This window comes from Tetrao urogallus (genome assembly GCF_951394365.1).
Source record: "Tetrao urogallus genome assembly, chromosome: 1".
NCBI classification, from domain to species: Eukaryota; Metazoa; Chordata; class Aves; order Galliformes; family Phasianidae; genus Tetrao; species Tetrao urogallus.
In genome coordinates this window covers 179,442,584-179,464,443 of record NC_136813.1, presented here as the reverse complement: position 1 = coordinate 179,464,443, position 21,860 = coordinate 179,442,584, and the positions used below count along the sequence as shown (strand labels likewise).

Sequence of the window (21,860 nt, the reverse complement as noted above, 5' to 3'; positions counted from 1 at the left end):
AAGTTTGCGTTATAAATGCATCAGGGTTCGTTTTTGTGCTCCGCTTGCGGACTGTAATAAATCCTAAAATACCGAACTAAAAAGAGAATCTCCAAAAGGTGACCTAGGAGAGCGCATCGCTTCTGGTTCTGTCTTCTCCAAGTCAACAGATTGGGATGCATCTGTTGTGCTTCTTTAGGGGCGTGACCCAGCTGGGTGTGCATCCACGGACTAGAGCGTGTCATCCTTCCGGAAACAGGCAGGAGCAAATAGGAGCAAATCCTGCCCGCCGGGTTTGGCATCGGGGCTGTGAGCATTGGCTGGGCAGGGTCAGAACTGAACTGCTGCTGCTGGGCAGCAATGGAGCAGGCTTCCTCTTTGGTGTGCTTATCTGTGCTTGAAATGGACCGAGGTCTGTAGGACTTCTTTGGCCTGTAGTATAGTGTCTTTTGGGGTATTCCTGTTTAAAAATAAATAAATAGAAACTCAGAAGTTTTCCACAGGTGTAGAAGACAGAGTTGGTGTTGCTGCCTCTGATGTTCTGCTCTGTTGGTGCCTGTGCTGTTTGCTGTTTGCAGTGCTGCCCAGGGAGCGATGGGAGGAAAGCAGGTGTTGTCTCATTCATGGATCATGATATATGGGCACTCATGATACTGAAGCAAAGTGACTGTGGAGGCACAGTCCTGATTTGAAACTTGGTTGCAGTTTCTAGCAAGCCCCCCATTTCCTTTGTTTTCTTGTTTTCCCTTCAAGCGGTGTTGCAAAGGGAAGCTGTGAGCTCTGAGGCATGGAGTTTATGCCAGGCATTGTGCACAGTACCCTAATGGGGCCCTGTCTCAGTGCCTGCGTACTGTGGAGCTGTCACCAAGTTCTGTGTCAGTTTTCTTTCAGAATAGAATTTGCCTTCTGGGTTACTTATGGTCTTTTCTGTGTGTCCATCTCTTTTCTATAGGGATATAGACTTAATGGTGTCTCAGTATGGGTCTAATGATGGGTTTTAGTAGAAGTCTGAGTCTTTGTTGCCAAGGGCTGACTGAAAGTGCCATTTTGTCACTGCATGTTCCTACTAAAATGGAAGTGAGCTAGGCTGGTTTTGAAGGATGTGATTTTATTTTTCTATAAATGAGATATTGTGGTAGGTTGAGGCTGACTTGCCGAAAGCTGGGGAAATCGGGGTGTGCATCAATCTTTGGCAGCACTTTTCCTTCCAGGTTGTCTCTCAGTGGCTGTGTTAGGCATGTCCTTCTTTTGGTGCCAGACTTAAACCTGGACAAAAGAGCCCTGTAGAAAGGAATGGTAATCTTTAGTTTAGCAAGGATGCTGTGTACTCTAAGCACCAATATTTTTGCAATGCTTTATGCTGAACTTGTAAGTGATATGTAAGGTTGCTGAGAGTGGAATGGGCTGCCCAAAGAGGTTGTGGATGCCCCGTCCCTCCAGGTGTTCAAGGCCCAGTTGGATGGGGCCCTGGGCAGCCTGGTCTAGTATTAAATGGGGAGGTTGGTGGCCCTGCCTGAAGCAAGGGGATTGGAGCTTCATGATCCTTGAGCTCCCTTCCGATCTGGACCATTCTGTGATTCTAAGAGTACAGATGGAAACTTAATTTCCTTTTAATTTGTTTAAAAATGAATTTATATAAATTGTGAAAATATTTTCTCAGCGGGAGTTCTGTGTTTTCATGGTCATAGAAAGAGCCGACTTCTCAGTACTGTTTGTGCTGCAGTAGGGGCTGTGCAGTTAGTGTTTTTTCCTGCTATGGAAAAGTGGCAGACTAGCTTTATTTATCTGTCTTTAAGATAACTTTAGCATCTTCAGAAACTACTTCATAACTAAGAAATGACAGAATTTCTTTTTCTTCCATAGACAATGATTTGCAAGGAACAAATAGTTCAGCGTCATTGGGTGGTCTTGATGTTCGCAGAAGAATCCCAATAAAGCTGATCTCAAAGCAGACCAATAAAACCAAACCTGCACCTCGGGCTCCCAGAGCTATGAACAGGATGCCTGCAAAGACACAAGCTGGGGATGAAGGTAAATTGCTATAAGCAACTCACCCTGCAGTGAGGCAGCGTATTCTGCAGCACTGTTGAAGGCTTTGGTCAGTGTTGGAATCCAGGATTCTTTACAGCTGCACAGCCTGTTTCAGTTTTCCAGGTTCTGCTGCTCTATGAGGAGTAAAAGATGCCAATTCCCCAAGCAAATTCACACTATTTTGGTTGTACCTTTCTGCAGAATGGCCCAGCAGACTGGGAGTGTTGCAGCCTGCCCTGGTGATTTCGATGTTCACCGGTGCATGCACTTAATAGCAGCCGGCGTCAGTTAGGGAAGCGGCGTTGCCTTGTATCTGTCTTCTCTTTCCACAGAAGAATTTGATTTCAATGAAGAGGAGCGATACGAATGCAAAGGAGGTGAAATGTTTGGAAATCAAAGGAGATTCCCCGGACCCATATTTTGGGACTATAAGGTAAAATCAAGGACGGGAAATGGTGGAACTTTGTGAATCGTACCAAACTGAAGGTTATTTTAAGAAGTATCCACTAGGATGAAATCACTTGCATTACTTTTTGGTGTACCAAAAATACATTTTCATGTTTGTGGTGGTCTTGCTTCAGTCTGATAATTCAGAAAGGGTGGGTTGGTGATGACTGCAGTGAGAAGCTTTAGTGATGTTTCTCTTTTTCCCACCCCTTTCTCTGTTCTTCTAGATAAACTTGCTGGGGGAGAAGGATGATACGCCCGTCCATTTCTGCGATAAGTGTGGGTTGCCCATCAAAATGTATGGGCGCATGGTGAGTGGGCTCTTGGGAAGAGGCAGCCATGGTGTCCCTTTATGTAACAGGTGTTACGTGTCTCTGTGGGGCCTCCACGGGGTGGTGATTTTAGCAAACCTTTGAGTAAACAGCAGAACAATGAGATGGAACCAGGGCCTTATCAGGGGACCTGATCCAGGTTTATAAATATCTGAGGTGTGGGGGCCATAGTCTCTTTTCAGTGAGTGAGGCCAGTCTCTTTTCAGTGGTACGTGGAGACAGGACAAGGGGAAACGGACATAAGCTGCAGCATAGGAAGTTTCAAACAAGTGTGCGCAAGAACTTCTTTACAGTGAGGTGACGGAGCACTGGAACAGGCTGCCCAGGGAGGTCGTGGAGTCTCTTCTGGAGATGTTCAAGACCTGCCTGGACGCCTACCTGTGCAACCTGGTGTAGGGAACCTGCTTTGGCAGAGGGGGTTGGACTCGATGATCTCTAGAGGTCCCTTCCAACTCCTACAGTTCTGTGATTCTGTGATTAACTGCTGGACTGGGTTGTTCTGCCTGACTTGCTGAGTTTCCTTTGCTCTTTGATTTAATAAAGTAAGCTTGGAAGTGCTAAAATCAAAAGCTTTAAAACAAATGCAATCACTTTCCGCTCCCCCAAAATGCCAACAGAAGTCTTGCAAGTTTTTAGTGTGTTTTCAGCCTTGCACCACTTAGATTTAATAATACTCTTTATGTCAATGGACAATTTGTAATGAAGTTAGTAAGCACTGTTCTTATGTCTTTTCAAAAACTAGCGTAACAAAATCCCTGAGATGAACTTAGATATCTGAGTGTGATGTAACAGACGTGGGGATCTGACTTGATGACTCTTAATGCTTTTAAAACATTCCCTTTTTGCAGACAAGTGCAATTAGATTGCATATGCAGCATCCCTAAAGGTTCGGTGTTTGTATTACAGCAGAATTAAAATGTTTGCCAGCTCTTTAAAAGACAAAACAAATTCCACAAACCAACCATTCATGCACCAAACCCCATCAAAGAGAAAACTAAACCCTTGCCTTCCTGACAACACAGACTGGTTTTGAAAGTTTCTGTTTCAAATGTGCTGTAAACGGCTAGCAACATTCTTATGTAAGTTCTTCATACATAACTTCAGTACTTCTTAGAAATTGTGCACTGGGTGGAGGCATTGTATGGTGCAAAATGACATGTTGTCTAACAGAGCCATTTGTTTTTTTTCTAGATACCTTGCAAGCATGTTTTCTGCTATGACTGTGCTATACTACATGAGAAGAAGGGAGACAAGATGTGTCCTGGGTAAGTTCTCTTTAGGTTTTTACTAAGGGAAATGGAAGAGGAACACTTTAAAAACTAATTTCAGTTACTGTTATTAGTATACTTCTGTGTACATTTGGTAGAGGTAGCAGAGTGCTCCTTCGTCCACCACTCAATTATAGCTTAATATCCCACAGTTAACAAATGATAAGAGATTGGCATTTACCTCATTGTTTAAGTGTTTGTGTAGATAACCTGTAATTGCTACAATTTGAAGAGTACCGAAACATAAAAGGAATTTCTGATAGAAGGTGGTGCCATGTCTAAGTTTCCACCCTATGAAATTCTGATGCTACTCTGTTGTTGTATTTGGAGCCTTAGATGTTTGCTTAACTTCAAAATCAACCAGATGTGTTCTGTTGCTCTAGTGTGCGGGGAAAATGTTCATTCTAATTTTGATAATTATCAAAAAATAGTCAAAAATAACAGTGGGGGGGGAAAAAGCCCTGCAGAACTCACTCTATATGATGGCAATGAACCAATGTTCTCTTCTGATTTAGCTGTAATGAACCTGTCCAGCGCATCGAGCAGTGTGTGCGAGGGTCTCTCTTCATGTGCAGTATAGTCCAGGGGTGCAAGAGAACTTACCTGTCACAGAGAGACTTACAGGCTCACATCAACCACCGCCATATGAGAGCTGGAAAGCCTGTGACTCGTCCTCCTCTTGAACCCGTGCATCCTCCCATTGCCCCTCCGCCTGCTGAGATCCCGGAGCGTTTCATAATGCCTCCAGAGAAACACCACATGAGCCACATTCCACCGAAGCAGCACATCATGATGCCGCCGCCTCCCTTACAGCACGTGCCGCACGAGCATTACAACCAGCCGCACGAAGACATCCGCCCGCCTCCTGCCGAGATGTCCATGGCTCCACCGCCGCCTCGCCCGGTCAGTCAGGACACCTTCCGCATCTCTACGAGAAAACACAGCAACTTGATAACCGTCCCTATTCAGGATGATTCGAATTCGGGTGCTCGAGAACCACCTCCGCCCGCCCCGGCACCTGCTCATCATCACCCCGAGTATCAGGGCCAACCGGTGGTAACGCACCCGCACCACATTATGCCTCCGCAGCAACATTATGCGCCGCCCCCCCCTCCGCCTCCTCCAATAAGCCATCCTCTGCAGCATCCTCCCCAGGCGGCAGGCACACCTCACATGGTGTATAGCCAAGCTCCTCCGCCGCCAATGACCTCTGCTCCTCCTCCGATAACCCCGCCGCCTGGACATATCATTGCCCAGATGCCGCCGTATATGAATCATCCTCCTCCGGGACCTCCCCCCCCTCAGCACGGAGGCCCTCCCGTAAATGTCAGTGCCCCCCCTCCCCATCACTATAACCCTAACTCTTTGCCACAGTTCAGTGAAGATCAAGGAACTCTTAGTCCCCCTTTCACGCAGCCAGGGGGCATGAGTCCAGGGATTTGGCCGGCTCCCAGAGGGCCACCTCCACCTCCGAGGATGCAGGGGCCTCCTGCTCAGGCCCCTCTTGCTGGACCGCACCACCCCGATCAAGCCAGATACAGACCCTATTACCAGTGATCTCAGCAATTGTACAAATAGAGAGCGCTATGAAGAGGATAAAACTATATGCAGCAGCCTTTTAATTAATTGTATGGGGGTTGTTTTGTTTTTTTTTAAATACTGTCATTTTGACTGTAAGAAGTTTTGGGGTTTGAATCTTTAATGATTTTTAAGCCTTGGCTGTAGGACTCTGACTTCAAATATTCTGTAGTGCTAAAATAAGTGGCTTAGTAGACCACAGTTGCATTTTAACTGAACTTCTGTCTATAGTGTGGCTAATTGTCCTAAGATGAACACTTGTAATATCACTTTCTGGAGAAAATGAACATGTGTTGTACCATTCTGAATATTGTTTTTGTTTAAATCCAATGTTTAGTTTTCACTTGTGATACATTTTTGTTAACCTGTGTACAATAATTAAATTGAACTATGGTTGTAAAAGTGGTGGGCTTTTATGTGAAGTTAACACAGACACGGTTCCTGGACACTGTTATGGCTCTAGAATTTCCCACATGGGAAGCATAATGAAATAGTTAGGAAACTTAATTTTTTTTTACTAACATATGCTGCTACTTGTAATGAATTCAGGCTATGGTGCATTTGCGGCACTGGTAAGCAGGCATGTGAATGCTGCATTTCAGGTGGTGGGGATTTTTTCTTAGTTGTTTTTAAAATCCATATCAAAAACAAGATAAATTTATCGGAAATCCAGACACATTATAATGTGGATATAGGGTTGTTCTGTTTGTATTTGGGTGTGTTTTTTGTTGTTGTTTTTCCAGGCTAGATTTGTTTCAGAAAATTTTGTTCACAGATACTCCTCACTGGTGTTGAATTCAGACCTTTCTGTTTCCCTGTGGTTCTGTTCGCATGAAAGTAGCCAAGAATGGGCTTGCTAGGTCTGTGAGGAAAAGCAAGTTAGTTCTGGTGAAGTGGCGTTAACCTCAGTCACTTCATACAGCATGTGTAGTAGGAACACTTTCCATTCGAATGCAGGAAATAAAGGGCCCGAAATCCCTTATTTATTAAATTAAATAGATAAAAGAAAATAACAGTAAAAGCTACACATCCTTGATCTATTTCCATTTTGTGATACAGGCTGAATTGGACAGTCAACAGGTGGTTTGGCTTAAAGATTGCAGTGTATGCAGACTCTCAGGGCTGTTTTGGCCCCAAATTTGGTTTTTACAAGCACACTTGCATATAGTGACTATGAGATGTGAATGTTCTCTGTCATTGCAATTGGAATCTGAACCCAACTGATGAAAAGTGTGGCCTGTTTGAAATGCTTATCTGCATTTCCAATCAATGTTGTGCTAAACCTTTGGGTTAGTTCCGCTTTATTTTGGATTGGTTTGGTTTTGTCTTTGTTTTTCTTCCAAATGCCACATTTCTAACAGCAGTGCTTCTGGATGATGAAATCCAGTGTTGTGTTTTTGTTTGTTTTTCTACGGTTTGTCATTTCCTGCATTTCTCAAATAAGATGAACCATCTTCAAAGCCTGAATCTTGCTATTTATTTGGTAAAACTTTCTTCAAAGTTTTGTTTTATCAAAGGGCTCTGGCAATACAACATCCGTAATTCTGTAGTTTTGTGTGTAAAGTGTGTATTTTTAATTACTTGAGCGAATGTTCTTTAGATTTGTTCTGTTTGTGACTGCCATAGGTTTCCTTGTGTCCACAGGCAAATCTTTTGGACTACCCTTCAAAGAAATACAGCAGCACAACACAGCTTTAGGGATGTGCAAGTAAATTCTGGGGTGTGCAGATGGCAGTAAGTGTCATTCAACACAAATTTAACAAAAAATCATAAAACCATGACACAGACTTTTAACTTTGAGAAATAAGTTGTTTTAAATAAGCAAAGAAAAGGCTGGTTGTGGCAGTGTCCTACAGGATGCAGCCAGATGAAAACTGTATGCTTTAGTGTGTATGAAGGGGAAAATGGCTGCTTATTTTGTTTCAGTAGCTCATAAAAAGCAGGAGGAACATTTCAGCACCCTTGAAATGAATGGCATTGTGTGTTTTTGCTAGATACTACGTTGTCTTGTGCAACAGATGGAGGTTTCCTCCCTGGGTCCGAGCTCTTCTATGAAAATACTGATGTAGTTCAGAGGTGAAGGAGAACAGCTGCCCTCGCTCCATCAGAAAGCACAAAAGGTAAGTGTATACCACTGCAGAAGATGTGTGAGAATTTTGGGGTTTTGTTTATATTTGAGACAAAGGTGACCCCAAAATATGACTGAATTATTACCTCCCAAAATCAGTAGGACACCTTGAATTGTTTGGTGAGTTGAAAGTCTCTGAGAACTTACCTGAACAGTCATCTCCTGCAGCAGGATTTGGACTTGAGTCAAACTTCTGTGTGCTGCTTGCATCAGAGAGCCTACATCTGTTTTGTATTTACATCTTGAAGCCTTAGGGTTCCCCGTAGAGCTACGGGAACCGTTGATACTTCTATACGTACAAAGTCAAATGATTTCAGCATGGGTTAACAATCTTTCTGTGTGGTTTTTGGGGGGAATTCTTTTTCAAAATCCCTGGTGGTTTTCTCTTCAGGTTCAGAAATTGTGTACACATTATTTCATTGTATGATTAACAGCCTTAGAAGTGCTGAGATGTACCTTCAAATCCTATGGGTTCCCAGTGGGGCCTTCCTTACAGGCAGATGTTTGGATTGTGTTGGTTTTGTACTCGGTATTTCTGTCAGTGGCAGCAAACTCACTCCCGGGCTGTTACCAAGCAGATCTTTGTTCTAAGGCAGCTCTGATGGCTTTAGAACGTGTTAGCTATTGTAGGGCAGTGTGATAATGCCATTATAGGGAATGAAGAGTTTCTTGATTTGTGTTCACCATGGGATGAATTAAAGAACACCAGAAGTGGCCTGAAGCCATCCATGGTTCCAGATTCTTGCTTCCTTAGAATTTCTCTTCAATTGTCTCTAATTTTGCTTAAAGGATTGTCTGCACCCATGCATGATTTACAAATGCTCTCAATTATGTGGCCACATACTTTGGGGTTTGGTTTGGTTTTTTGAGAATGCTGTTAACATAAAGGTTGGTGCCTACATGTGTTACATGATGTTTTTCCTTTTAAGAAATGAAAATGAAACGCGGTATCTGTTCTAGATCCGATCCAAGAGAGTTAGATATCCATTCTGTATGGCGTTCCCCCCTTCTTTTCACTTATTGCTCTCTAAGGAGCACTGAGCTCAGTTCGTTTAAAAATGAAGTGGAATTAACTGGTGTTCATTTCACATTGGAGTTTGCCCACACAATGGCTTCTGTGCTGGGAAAGGCCAGGCGCTTACAGGAGCCAGACTGAACAAATGCCTTCTCTCAGGATTGTATCTGAACACACCTCTCTCCTTACAGTGTTTCCTGCTCTGCTAAACTTGTGTCAGGTGCTGTGCTGCTTCTCTCTGGATGCACTGCGATGTTGTTGACAAAAAAAAAAAAGTGCATATTTGCATAGAAAAATCCTACTGTGCCTTAGAGACTGGGAACTACAGTGGAATTGCCACTTAATATTAAATGTATAGAAAGTGAGTCTGAGCTTTCTGTCTGTGATTCTCCAAGTTCCAATGCTGTATGCACAGGATCGTGCAAAGCTATGAGTTTTTTTTGTCTTGATTTCATTTCTAAAGAAGTGTTGGTGTCACACAATGTGTTCTACTCTACAGTGCCACAGATAATTCTTAGCCACTGCTAAGGCGTCTTTACATGGTAACAGTGGTTCCCCTGAGCATGCTGCTCAGGTGTGTTACTGTCTCATTCTGTCAGAAGACAAGCCCTGTTCTGACAGCCTATGTCTCTTCGAAGGCTGCATTGGAAAGGCAATTGAGTGACATTCTGACCTCAGTTTTCACAGTCCCCTCTTTCTGTATTCAAAGCCTCCTCATACTTCATTATTTCATATTATCTTCCTGTTGTATTTGGAGCTGCCTCTCTTTAATGTTACCTCCCAGCCAGTTTCATTGCAGATTTCTTCATATAAGCCCAGATTTTGTATCTTCAAACCACTGTAAACTTTGTGCTACAGCAAGAGATCAGACTGATGATGAGCTGCCTTCCTGGGGTATTGAAAAATGCAGCCAGCAATGCACAGTTACCATACATGAAGTTAAGTTCATAGCATCCCAAAGCAAATAGACGAGTTGCGTTTGGATCTGAATATGCTGTACATCTTTACTGAACTATCTTCATGTTTCCCAGTAGATACAGCTGTCACTATGTACATACACTGTGTGTATGGTCGTGTGCTGAAAATAAGTTTAACAACTCTATTGAGCAGGTATTGTGTAAACCGTTGAGAAAACTATATACAAATTATACACAAGCTGAAGGTATGTGACTCCCAGCTACTTGACTATAAATTAAAGGATTTCAGATATTCATATGTTCTTTTGTAACTGTACAGGTTGTCTACAAAATGTCAGAATAACATGGGTATATGTACAAGTATATGCAAATAGGGCCAATGCTACTTGTGTGGGTAGGTTGTCAGCAAGGTATGAAATAGGAAATCCAGGTGATTTTAGCCTTTGTGTATGTACATAAATACATCTCTATATATACAGAGACACTAACAAAACCATTCCAAAATTTGGAACATAATCATTTGTAGTAAATCCTTAAGGTAGATGAAAACATCCATTGGTCTTCATGCTCATCACTGTGTGTGCCTTCACGTTCTGTAAGTGATGCTGTGTTGCTGGAGGATATTATATTTAGAAAATTAAATCTAAAATTTTGTTTCCGCTGGAATCTGTAGGGGAAAAAAAAAAAAAAAAAAAAAAAGGAAGTAATTGGCACCCTAGAAAGGGATATTCAAGGTAAGGAGTCACTGGTGAGTGGCATGTAAGCTCACTGCTCCAAAGCATTTGTGCATGAGGTGTGCTGTTTGACATCTTTCATACCTTCTCCCCACACAGCTCCAGTCTCCCCTCTGCCTGTGTCATTTGTAGGAATGGGACTAATGATGGATCTCTGCCATATGGGCAGTGCAACAAAGGCTCCATGGAAATCCGTGAAGGAAGCTTTCTCCCTGCAATTTGCTCCTGCCAGCAGAGCCCTGCACTTCTTACTCCTGTAGCTCTTTGCCTCAAGTCAACTCGCACCAATAAATCATCTGGGTGCTTTCTGCCCTGGGCTGACACAGGGGCTCAGCAATGAAGATGTGTTTGGAATCTGACCTTGCAATTCCTGCAAGCAGCTTTTGGTGACCACATTACCTACGCACCGGGGATTGGAGTGGCCCTGGGGGAGGCAGGAGGCTTACCGTGCTCTCCCGACTGCGCAGTCCATTGCTGGTAGTGATGACATAATCGTTGCTGCTCCCCTTCTGCAATGTATGCATGAGTTTGGGGTTAGGAAATGGATGCCCTTGGAGCCCCCTCCAAGGGAAACCCACAGCCAACCCATCTCTTGGGAGTTATTCACACTTTTTTTTTTTTTTTTTTTTTTTTTTTTTTTGCACTCTCCCAACTCATTAGGGGCAGCTGAATTTTGATCTTTTAACTTTCTGAATACTCACACAGCATAGTGTGTATGGCTGGATATAAAGAGTAATAAGAGTAATGTTGGGTGCCTATGGGTGAAGGCACTAAAGCAGAAAAAAATGAAAACTCTAGCATTACCTCAGCAAGCTTTAATTTTGGGGAGCTGGCTATATCCTTCTTCAGCAAAATGTGTAAAACTGCATCATGAATGGTGAGGAAGAACATGGATGGCTTGATCTCCTCATCAAAAAAAGCACATCTCTCCAGCTTCTCCAGGAAGCCCTCTGCAGGGGAACAAAATCCAAGGATAAAGTTTCTAGCAGAAGTCCTGACAGTGATAAAAGAATAATGCATTCTTTGTGTGTCCACAGAGTAAACAGTGATATCAAATAAGTTGCCCAATTTTATTGACTAGAACAGATGGGTTTCTCTGTGCCAATGTGGGAAGTGGGATGCCAGCCCCATTGGCACTGCCTTGCTTGGGGCAATGCAGATGGGAGCTGGAGAGCACTGGGAGATGAAGCTGTTGTTACCCAGGATGGGGAGGTGGAGCTGGGGGATCTCCCAACTCTCAGGGAATGGGGAAAGCAGTGGGGTGAGGCAGGAAGAATTACTGGGAATGGGGCAGCCATGGAGAGGCTGATGGAAACGCAAGTACTCACCGTGTGCCCCTGCAATGTAAATGTCGATATCGATCCGGACAAACTCTTTCAAAGTCTGTTAAACCGGAAACAGGCATCATTTAGAAACTGATAATTCTGCTGATAGCAGCTGCTAAGATTAGCCAGAGCAATTTACAATATTGATTGTATATTTAATAATGGCAAGCAGCTCTAATGTCGAACTTCAATGCACCTGGAGGAAGAACAGATTCTCTAATGGCTATGGACAGGAAGAAATGGTCTCTTTGAAATGGGGCAGTATTAAATGCATTGCACCCATGTGAAACAGATGGTCTTTCATAAACTGTATGGCATTATATGAAACTGAGACTCCAAAAGTTTCTGAGGAAACTTTTCTAACTAGGAATTCAAGCAAAACTTTCCCCATTGTACTCTGTGAGCATTTAGTTCCCATGGAAATAGATATGCCCATATAATGTGGATGTAACAGATAGCTAACCTTAACTATTGCTGTTGGGAAATATCCTGATTGCCTTGCTCAAGGCTGCCCTAGAAAGTGAGAGCAGGAACAGAAATGAAACTATGGTATTCCAGCTCCCAGCCCCATGTTTAAAGCCATATTTCATACATGTATTTCCTTAAAAGTTTCCTAGTGCTCTAATTCCAAAAAGATTAATTGTTTAATCATTTTTTATGGAAAATGTAGATCCGAATTCACATAAATTCAAAGGCTGCCACTGACTTTTCTGTCCATGTGGAAATACCTCTATGCAGCACACTACATTTGTATGTTTTTCTTTTGTGTGATCACTGTCTCATCAGATGGAACTACCTTTTGGAGGACTCTCATAGCAGAAAAATCAAGGAAGGACACTGCTGAGAAGTCCAGCACGATGCTGTGGATGTCGACCCGGGGCACAACGATGCCTGGGGGCAGCTCGGCATCCCAGTTGATCTGAATGGGCAAGTCTGCCATGTCAGTGGGCTGGTCCAGTTCCTCCATCCTGTTGTTGTCTAATTCATCATCCGACTCCTGCGTATTGTGAGCCATGCATATCAAGCCTTTCTGTGACAGCAGAGGCAAGTGCCACAGTTAATGCTTCTTCTGGGTTGGAAGTGCATTGTAAGGAAGAGCAAGGGTGATACAGAATCATACAATCATTAAGGTTGGAAAAGACCACTAAGATCATCTAGACCAATTATCAACCCATCATCATCATACCAGTAACCCACGTCCCTCAATACCTGTGAGATGGAGCACCTGCACTTTACACTGGAAAAATTGCCTCTCATTTGGATGAGCAAACTGTTGACTTTTCTCTAACCAATCATTTAATCATCATCAGAATCCATTAATGATCGTCTTTTCCAGAAGAATTTAATCTTCCCAGAAGTCAGTGGTTGGACACACTTTGATTCAGTAGTTTTGGAACAAGTCAACAAAAAGCATTTTTTGTCTGTGGGAGCAATTTAAAATCCTATTTTTGAAATTTCAGAATGGCTTGGGTTGGAAGCCCACCCAGCCCCAAACCCTGCCATGGACAGGGACACTTCTCCCCAGATCAGGTCCCAGGGCCCCATCCAACCCAGCCCTGAGTGCCTACAGGGATTGAAGCAACCACAGCTTCTCTGGGCATCTGTGCCAGGGCCTCACTGCCCTCTGCGTAAAGAATTTCTTCCTTATATCCAACCTAAATCTCTTTTAGTATAAAGCCATGTACTTATGTGCTTGGCCATGAAGTAGCGACTGGCAGTGGCATGTCCAGTCAAGACAGGAGACTGTGAGCCCCCCTCTGCACCCTGAGCCAGGGAGCTGGCTGCTTAATTCCTAAGTTCCGTGCCCCTTCCTGCCCACCCTTCCCACTTCCACTGCAGTTGCCCTACATACAGGTGTCACTTGTAGCTCTCCTTTCTTCAGCATCTTTCTGATCTTTCTCAGAGCTTTGTTGCGTTTCCTCAGGACTCTGAGTGGGTTGAATCCAACCTGTAGAAGCAGCACTTTGAGTTCTTCAGGTAGAGCCAAATATTCCAAGTACCTTCTCAAGTAATTGTGATGGTGAGGCTAGAAAGCACCCATAATCTCTTGGATAATGATGACACAAGCAAAAAATAAATGAACAAATACTCCTAGCCAAATGAATTATGATGCCTTAAAGGCTCAGACACAGAGTTTGTTTAGGAAAGGTATTGTTTTCTATTCCTGAACTACCTTGAAACTTCACTACCTTTAAACATTTCAGCAATGCCTTTTTGAGCTGTTTTTCTCCAATATCCTGCTGCTTTTTGTGCAGCCACTCACCTAGGTCTCTCCAGCCTTTCTCTGCTGCTACAGATGGTGCCGAAGAGTTGTTCAGCACCAGTCAGGGTGCTCTCCTTCTCACAGTTGGATATGTTGGATATACACACAGGACTACAGTCATAAAATGACATTTGAGTAATTCATGAAAAATATATCTTTATAGTAGGGCTGATCTGCATACCTACTAATTACGCAGAAATTGTATTCAGCCTTAATGTGTCGCACAATTCATCTGTTCATAATGACTGCCCCAGTCACTTACAGCAGAGATGAGTTTCTCTTTGAAGAACTCAATATTAGCAAAGAAGATAGGAGATGAGCATTTGAAGATCTTCACTCCCTCTGGCTCATAGATCTGTCATACAAAGCAAAAGTATTGGTCATGACATCTATTAACGAAACATGAATTCAGCAGATGACCAAAGGGAGGAGAGGTTCCTTACATCGGTGTAATCCTTCCTGTTTCTGTAGATGTTGCTCCTCCCAACATTTGCCAAAGTAGTGCAGCTCGGACTGCAAACAAACACACACATCTATTTGCTCCCTGTGCTGAAACCTAGTGGAAGGGACAGCTGGGGTTGTCCTCAGTTTCCTGCATGGTTCTAGTAGGGTTAATGTAAGACAGGAGGTCCTGCAATGTTGTCATCACATCCAAGCAGTACTCACATCTGGGAGCGGATCACTACAGTCAGCAGTTCGAATGCCACAGCTGTTGCCAGCCCGATGTCCAGGCCTAGGAAAACGGCCGCCAAGAAGGTCACCACCCAGATTATCTGCAAAGAGTGCGTGGACATCAGCAGTTACATGAGGGAGTGGGACTCCAGCCACGAGCCCAGCATGGGAGCAGCTGCCTATGAGCTGTCTTCTCAGGTCTGGTCCAAGCTGTCCATATGCCTTTTCTTAAAGCCATTTCATCTTTCATAGATTCTTGTAAAACAGGGCCAGACTCATCAGTGAGCACCGGGAAGTGCTTCTTCTAGAGATGGCAATTTCTATACAGTACACAAGGATTAATGTAATAGAATTGTGAATCTTCCATAGGTGGCTCATAAAATGCTCAATAAAAAATCCAGCAGAAAGGCAAGTTTACCAGGAAATTAGTATTCTGGTAAAATTGAGAGTTGTAAATATGCGTTGGACATCAAAACAGGCAAAATGAGCTGCTGAGAATGAACTTGATTGATAATCACACATGTCTAAATAATACAGAGTATTTTAACTGCAGATCTCAAAGCACACTTTCGCTTAGTGAAAGACTGTTTTGTAGCTGGGAAAACTGAGGCTTGAATCCATTCAGGAACTGAAGGAATTGGCAGATGAGAGAGGCAAGAGACTGTGTCTTCCGAGTGCAAGAGTTAGGAAGCCCTGATTTCCAGACATGAGCTCTTCTGCTGGGAGCAACTCCTTCAAGCCATGGGTTGCTCTTGGGATTTACTAAGTAACTTCCACCTGTCCTACTGCAGGAGTGAACGAAAGGGGGAAAATGTCCTTGAAGCCAGTGCAGAAGATAGTTAGATGTTTCATGTAACTTCTTTCTATATTTGACTTTATACATTGAACTCTATTTTAATATGTTATGATAAAGTGGATGAAAATGAGTGTCTCCAAGAGAGGTGAACAGAGCAAATGGGCTCAGAATAGGTGAGATAAAATTGAAAACATGAGCAAGTGGAGCAAGATTAAAAAGGTGTGTACTGTTGTACTTCCCATGTAGAAAAGTAGGGCATGCGTGAAAATAAAGATAACCTTTAAACGTGTTTGCATAATGAGTGACTTTTTGACAGATCTTCATTCCTGAGTGCTTGAGGGACTCAACTTACACAGTCGTATTTGTCCTTCCTCCACAGGACGCCTACTTCTCTGAACTGCATGAGCATTCCCTTCAAGTTGCCAAGAGCCAAGGATGCAAGGACTGACTGTTGAGAACAGGAACACGTACTCAGTTTTGAAGCAAACAAAGCATACATTGAATGTTAAGTCTTAAGACATCATGCAATCAGAGCCAAAGTGCAGCTGGAAGGCCAGGCAGCTGCCAGTGAGCAAACCCACTCAACTCTGGCACCTAAAAGCTGGTGCTAAAATGTTTGGTGTAGGGCACCCACCTTCCATATGACCCACGTAGTGGGGTCATAATCTTGGAGAAAGAACCTAGTTTTGCAAAAATTCTATTTGTCTCCAACTGAAGTTCAGGAACACTCCAAGTGAGTCCTCCAGCTGGAGGAAGCACAGGGTAAAGCCAGCGAATACCTTTTGTAATGGTGCCAGAAGAAACCCAATGGCCAAGATGACAATCAGGACGATGATAGCAGAGATAATACCAGCAATCTGCATGAAAGAACAATTCCACCATGAATAAGTGCCTGAAGGCATTAGAGTCAGCAAGGAAGAAAGAGACCTTCCTTGTATTAAGTTACACCAGGGTCTGTTGTCTTCTATACCTGTGTTTTGCCTCCTGTGCTCTCCTGCACACCTGATCTTGACAAAGCTGTACTGGAGGCAAACCCTTTGAACGATCCACCTAATATATTGCCCAGTCCAAAGGCGATTAGTTCCTGGAGTAAAAACAAAAAAGGCTGTTCTTAAAAGCAGTCCTGAAGGAATGCATTCAAGACAATGCATTCCTAAAATGACTTCTTTCCCATTAGCAAATGCACAGTGCTGTGTCTTTCCTCTACCTGGTTGCCATCTATTGGATAGTCGTGTTTGATGGAATACACTTTAGCCACAGAGAAGGCTACTGCAAATCCAACAATTGCAATGGAGATGCCATCACCAACACACTTTTGAATAATGCCTGCATCAGGTGCAACAGGAGCTTGGAATCTGAAAGACAAAGATCTCTGCTCTTAAAGGACATGTGTAAGGAGATGACCTGCCAAGCAGGTGAGAAAGTCAGCAGTCCTGCTCACTCAGTGTAACTGCTTTGGAGAGGTCTGACGTGTGATTGCAAATCTGAACCTGTAACACTTTGGGGAATCCTTGGTCAGGATGGGGACTCTCCATCTGCACTCATCTCAGCTTATATCTCAGTGGTTCCCATTTAGTTGGCCAGGATCAGTTACAGCTTATCTTGTCTAAAGAGCACACATGGTTCTGCCTTCCAATTATGCATAGATTTTAAAAATCTCTGTAATTCACTGAAGCATTTTAGGCAGCTAAACAAATGTGTACTGAGCCACATTAGCCTCAGGCTATCTTCTATGTCCTTTATCTTTGCCATGTCCTTCTTCTTGGCTCAGGGGCTTTTGCAGATCCTGGGGAGAATTTCTCAGGTTTGTTTGTTTGTTTTGGTTTCCAATGAACTGCAATCTGGAGAACAGAGAGTTTTGAGCAGGAATAGTTGTTTCTCTGCAAACTTCATCCACTAATACACAGGGGCTACAGGTGCAGAGTGCCCAGGTGAGTAAATGATTGCCCTCTTACCTCTCTACTTCAATGTGTGCTTATTAAGTCTTCATGCCAAGCTTCTGGTATGCCTGGATATATTCTATATCATGGTTATACTATACATTTAGATAAATACTCCATATGTACAGTTGTGGAATCACTAAGGTTGGAAAAGACCACCTAGTCCAGCTGTCATAGAGGAGTGGACATGGGGGCCTCGTGAGGATAAGAAGATGAAGTAGGCAATTTTGGTCAATAAACTGAACCAATTTAGCACTGACAAACAGGAGAGAACATTTTGCTACACAGGCAAACTGTAAGTAAACCACTTACCCTTCTTCTAATTTTCCCACAACAGCTACTTTAAATTTTTCTTCCAATTTAGCAAAATGGGAAATCAGTGCTGCTAAGACGGTCTGAAAGATTTAAAAAAACCACCTCCATTAGGAACATTCGAGTAAGTGGATGGAGAAACCACAAAGAAACATTTCCTCCCCTCTCCCACCTACACCCCAGCATCATCACCAGTGGCAGGACAGTGCCCCAGCTCTGTGCATTCATGATGTGTTCAGATGACTGAACCACTTCGTAGGATGTTTTCATGATCATAAATCCCATGGAGAGTACCTCAGAACATCCTTCTGGCAGCAGAGAATAGCAGTGGGCTGTGAGGCTGCCCCATTGAGGTCCCCACCCGCTGCAGCTCAGGGCAGCCTGGAGCACAATGCCAACCTCATAAAGCACTGCTCCCCACAGAGTGATGGAGCAGTCATGGAATCAGAGGAGAGGTCATTACCACAATGAGCTCGATGGGGATAGGGGTGGGTAGCTTTGCTTTGTAGCGATCATTTATCTCTTTCACCACAAACACAATGAACAAGACGAGAAGGGAGGTGACAAGGTCGGCGATGTTGGTGTCGGTGATCTGGCTGAACACGCTCTCCAGAGTCTGCAACATCAGTAAGAAACATGGTGCTTTTCAACTAACTGATCTGGCTGTAGGTATCCCTGTTCATTAGAGTGGAGTTGGACTAGATGGTTGTTAAATGTCCCTTCCAACTTTTATGATTTTAATGATGACTTTATGATTTTATGATGATTTTATGATTCTAAAATGCTATCTAACTATCCCAGCAACATGATATCTGGTGAGAAATGTGAAGATCTGCCATATATTAATAGCCATCTCATATATTTCTCTTGGGTTTCTCCTCCTTGGCTGCTGCTATGCCTAGCATGGTTAATGCAGACAGGTTTTCAGAGCAGTAGCAAATGCTGAAGAGTTTGCACTTACATAGATGATGCCTAATGGTTTATTAAATCCAGGAACAGGCAGCTGAAGCATGAACTTGAGCTGGGACACCAGAACATGGATGGCTGCAGCAGTTGTGAAGCCACTGATTAACGAATGCGATAAGTAAATGACTATGAATCCAAACTGGAGAAGTCCCAGAAGCAACTGAAATGCAAATGACCACACTTCAGTGGGATTCACTCATGCTTTTAACCAATCTCTACAATAAAAGGACCCATATTTAACAATAACATCTTCACCTAATCCCATACATCAGGGATTAAGGAAAATTATGTCATTGGAAACAACGATGAGTTTTAGAAACAGGGGACATATGACTGATAAAGGTAAAGGTTACAGCAGTTAGAACCTATTATTTTTATTTCAAAACTAAGATACACCTTCTTTAGTCTTAGGTTTTCTGTAGTCATATTTTTACATTATGCCAGTGCTTCATGAACTATAAAAATTAGGAAGGGATTTTAGGAATTATGTATTAGGAAGAAAGAAGGAACTGCTTCATTTTTTTCTGATAAGACAAGTCAAAATCCTTCATTCTTACAACATTATTTTAAGGCCAGTCACCATCCAGCTATTCATATCAGTGAATGTACATATGCAGGTACACACACATATATTGGGCACTATGTATAAAGGTGATCCTGTGTGGAGCCAGGAGTTAGACTTGGCGATCCTTATGGATCCCTTTCAACCTGGGATATTCTATGATTCCATTTAATTACCAACCTGAAAAATCCCGGATAGAAAGGTGACAGATGCAGCTACCATCACCCTCTGTTCATCTATAGCTGATGTGTTGGTGGCAGTGCCATTTCCAGCAGCATCATCGGGGACCAGCCTGGTGACAACGCCTCCCACCATCAGGCTCAGGACGGGGAAGGGACCTGCACACAGGGCATCATCAGACCCACAGGGGAAAACTGCACTTGGTCATTTGTGATGAGGGTGATCAGAGTGCCTACACTTACCCACTGAGATATGTCTGGATGTACCAAAGATAAAATAGACCAGGACTGGGAAAAACACTGCATAGAGTCCATAACCAGGAGGGACATTCACCAGCAAAGCAAATGCGAGACCTACGGGGGCAGAGACAGCAGGATGGCAAGGTGTGTGAGGGGACGGACCAGCAGCCTCCCTCCTGGGCCATGGGCAGTGTCAAAGCAGAGCTACTGGAGCTACCTTGTAGCACTGCCACCAAACCCGTGTTGATGCCAGAGACGATGTCGCTCAGGATCCACTCTCTGAAGCGGTATGCGGGCAGCCACGAGACGACAGGAAACATACGCAGGGCAACCCTTTTGATCCTTTGTGGGGAACAACTGTAAAGACACAAGAGGATACAGCTCTGCCAGCGGAATGTCTCCGTTGGGGCTCAGCATGTCAGGACACGCTCCCTGTATTCGTAGAATCATGACTTAGGTTGGAAGGGACCTTGAAGATTGCTGAATCCAACCCTCTGTCACAGGCAGGGTATTCAGAGGGAAAATGAGGGGGTAGGATTGAAGTCAGCTGCCGGAGACCAGACACAATCCTGAACAACCTGTGATGCTAGCTGGGCTTGCAATGGGATGTGGTGACCTACAGGGTCCCTCCAGCCCCACTGGGGTGAGGCTGTGCTCCAGGTGCCCACGAGAAGACAAGCTGCCTGGGATACAACCGCAGGAAGACTTAAAGCCAACAGCAGCTGAAATTCTTTTGGAAAACAAACAAACAACAAAAAAAGAACACTGAAATTCTCTAGAAAAATCAGTTTTCATTGGCTTTGTGGCATCTGAGATGAATGCTGTCAGAATGCATGCTATCTGCTACGTGATTCCAGGTTGTTTCTTAGATCCTTGTTAGGGATCTTCTTACCGAAAATATAGTTTCAAGTGATCCCAGAAGTTTTTGTGGTATCTGTGCAATTTCTCGTGCTCTTCATCAAATGAATTCTCTGAGTACACTCGTCTTGCAACAACATAGTGGTTGCCTACAGGTTCAACCATTTCTCTTCAAAGAATGAGGAAGGCGACTGCTGTGTGCTACTCTTTGTTGCTGGTCAATTAAAAACCTGGAAAAAAAGCACAAGATTAGCTCTGTGTGTACTAGGAGGTGAGTAGCCATGACATGGATGACTGAACTCCTAACTGAGTGTTCCCACGTTTGAAGATCAAAAAACAGATGGCTGATAGACACCTGCTTCATTTTGCCAAGATGACCTCTTGTCCCTCTCCTCCCACTGCAGAGCAGTGTTCCACTGGAGCATGAAGCATTTCTTTCTGAAGATGCAGCCAACAAGCGGGCTGGATGGATTTTGAGATTATTTATCCATGAGTCAGATGTCTGCCACCGATGACTCTCACTCAAGAGGACTGATTTCTTAAGGAACAAACAAGCAAATGCTCAATGGTTTCACTTTGAGGTATGGGGAGAAGCACTGAGCCCAGCCAGGAAGGCTGCGAGCTGGAAGCCTTCAAAAACCAAGGGGAAAAGGCAGAGCCTGAAAAACCAAGGGGAAAAGGCAGAGCCTGGACATGGCTCAGCCATCTTCTCCTGCACTCAGAGTTAGGGCTTGGACCACGAGGAACTCAGTAGTAAAAATCATGGTATTGTTGCACTTGCAGTTCTCTGTAAGTTTTGTTTCCATAGGTAGACTGGACTGCTTCTCCTCTGTTGACCCTGGGCACCCTGCTCTGGGTGTCCCAACTGGGGCAGGGGTTGGGCCAGAGGGACCCAGAGGGCCCTGCCAGACTCTGTGCAGGTGCCTTCACAGCACCCTGTGCTTCTGCTTCATGCTCACAAACAGCTGTTGCAATGTCATACCTAACTATTACCTTCTGCCTTGTTCCAGCTCACTTCAGTGTGTTTGTGCTCCAGGAAGGACTCCTGACTACTGTGTTGCACATGCAGAGATGGGAGGCCGGTTGCAGTTGGTACCGCTGGATTTTTCAGCCATTAGTTGGTTCTGTCACTGTGCTGTCCTCAGTGCTCAGTTATATTTCCCTCAGTGCCTCATGTTCTTCTCATGTTAAAGTTACCTGAAAATATTTATCTCCACCGTAGTCGCCATGAGATATTTAATGCAGTACCAGTCCTAGTCAGGAACAACATGACTTGCTCTTGGCCATCTCATGACACTGACAACAGAGCATTTCTGTT

The 21,860-nt window shown here is 43.8% G+C and overlaps 2 protein-coding genes across 2 annotated transcripts; one reads left to right on the top strand and one right to left on the bottom strand.

The window, feature by feature from the left end:
- Nucleotides 1-339: 339 nt before the first annotated feature.
- Nucleotides 340-5,614, top strand: CBLL1 (Cbl proto-oncogene like 1; the record flags this gene model as incomplete). The annotated part of the gene is made up of 6 exons (XM_079533690.1): nucleotides 340-391; nucleotides 1,843-2,010; nucleotides 2,343-2,443; nucleotides 2,685-2,768; nucleotides 3,981-4,054; nucleotides 4,573-5,614. The coding sequence occupies 6 exons, from the start codon at nucleotides 340-342 to the stop codon at nucleotides 5,612-5,614; spliced, it is 1,521 nt and encodes a 506-aa protein (XP_079389816.1).
- A 4,724-nt stretch (nucleotides 5,615-10,338) lies between these two features.
- SLC26A3 (solute carrier family 26 member 3) lies at nucleotides 10,339-20,707 on the bottom strand (the record flags this gene model as incomplete). The annotated part of the gene is made up of 20 exons (XM_079547859.1): nucleotides 10,339-10,362; nucleotides 10,876-10,938; nucleotides 11,234-11,379; nucleotides 11,758-11,812; nucleotides 12,551-12,784; nucleotides 13,607-13,702; nucleotides 14,280-14,372; nucleotides 14,461-14,530; nucleotides 14,684-14,790; nucleotides 15,838-15,933; nucleotides 16,265-16,342; nucleotides 16,456-16,569; nucleotides 16,693-16,840; nucleotides 17,738-17,820; nucleotides 18,201-18,353; nucleotides 18,699-18,863; nucleotides 19,446-19,603; nucleotides 19,688-19,798; nucleotides 19,902-20,041; nucleotides 20,577-20,707. 20 exons carry the CDS (start codon nucleotides 20,705-20,707, stop codon nucleotides 10,339-10,341), a joined length of 2,265 nt encoding a protein of 754 aa, XP_079403985.1.
- Between the last annotated feature and the right edge of the window lie 1,153 nt (nucleotides 20,708-21,860).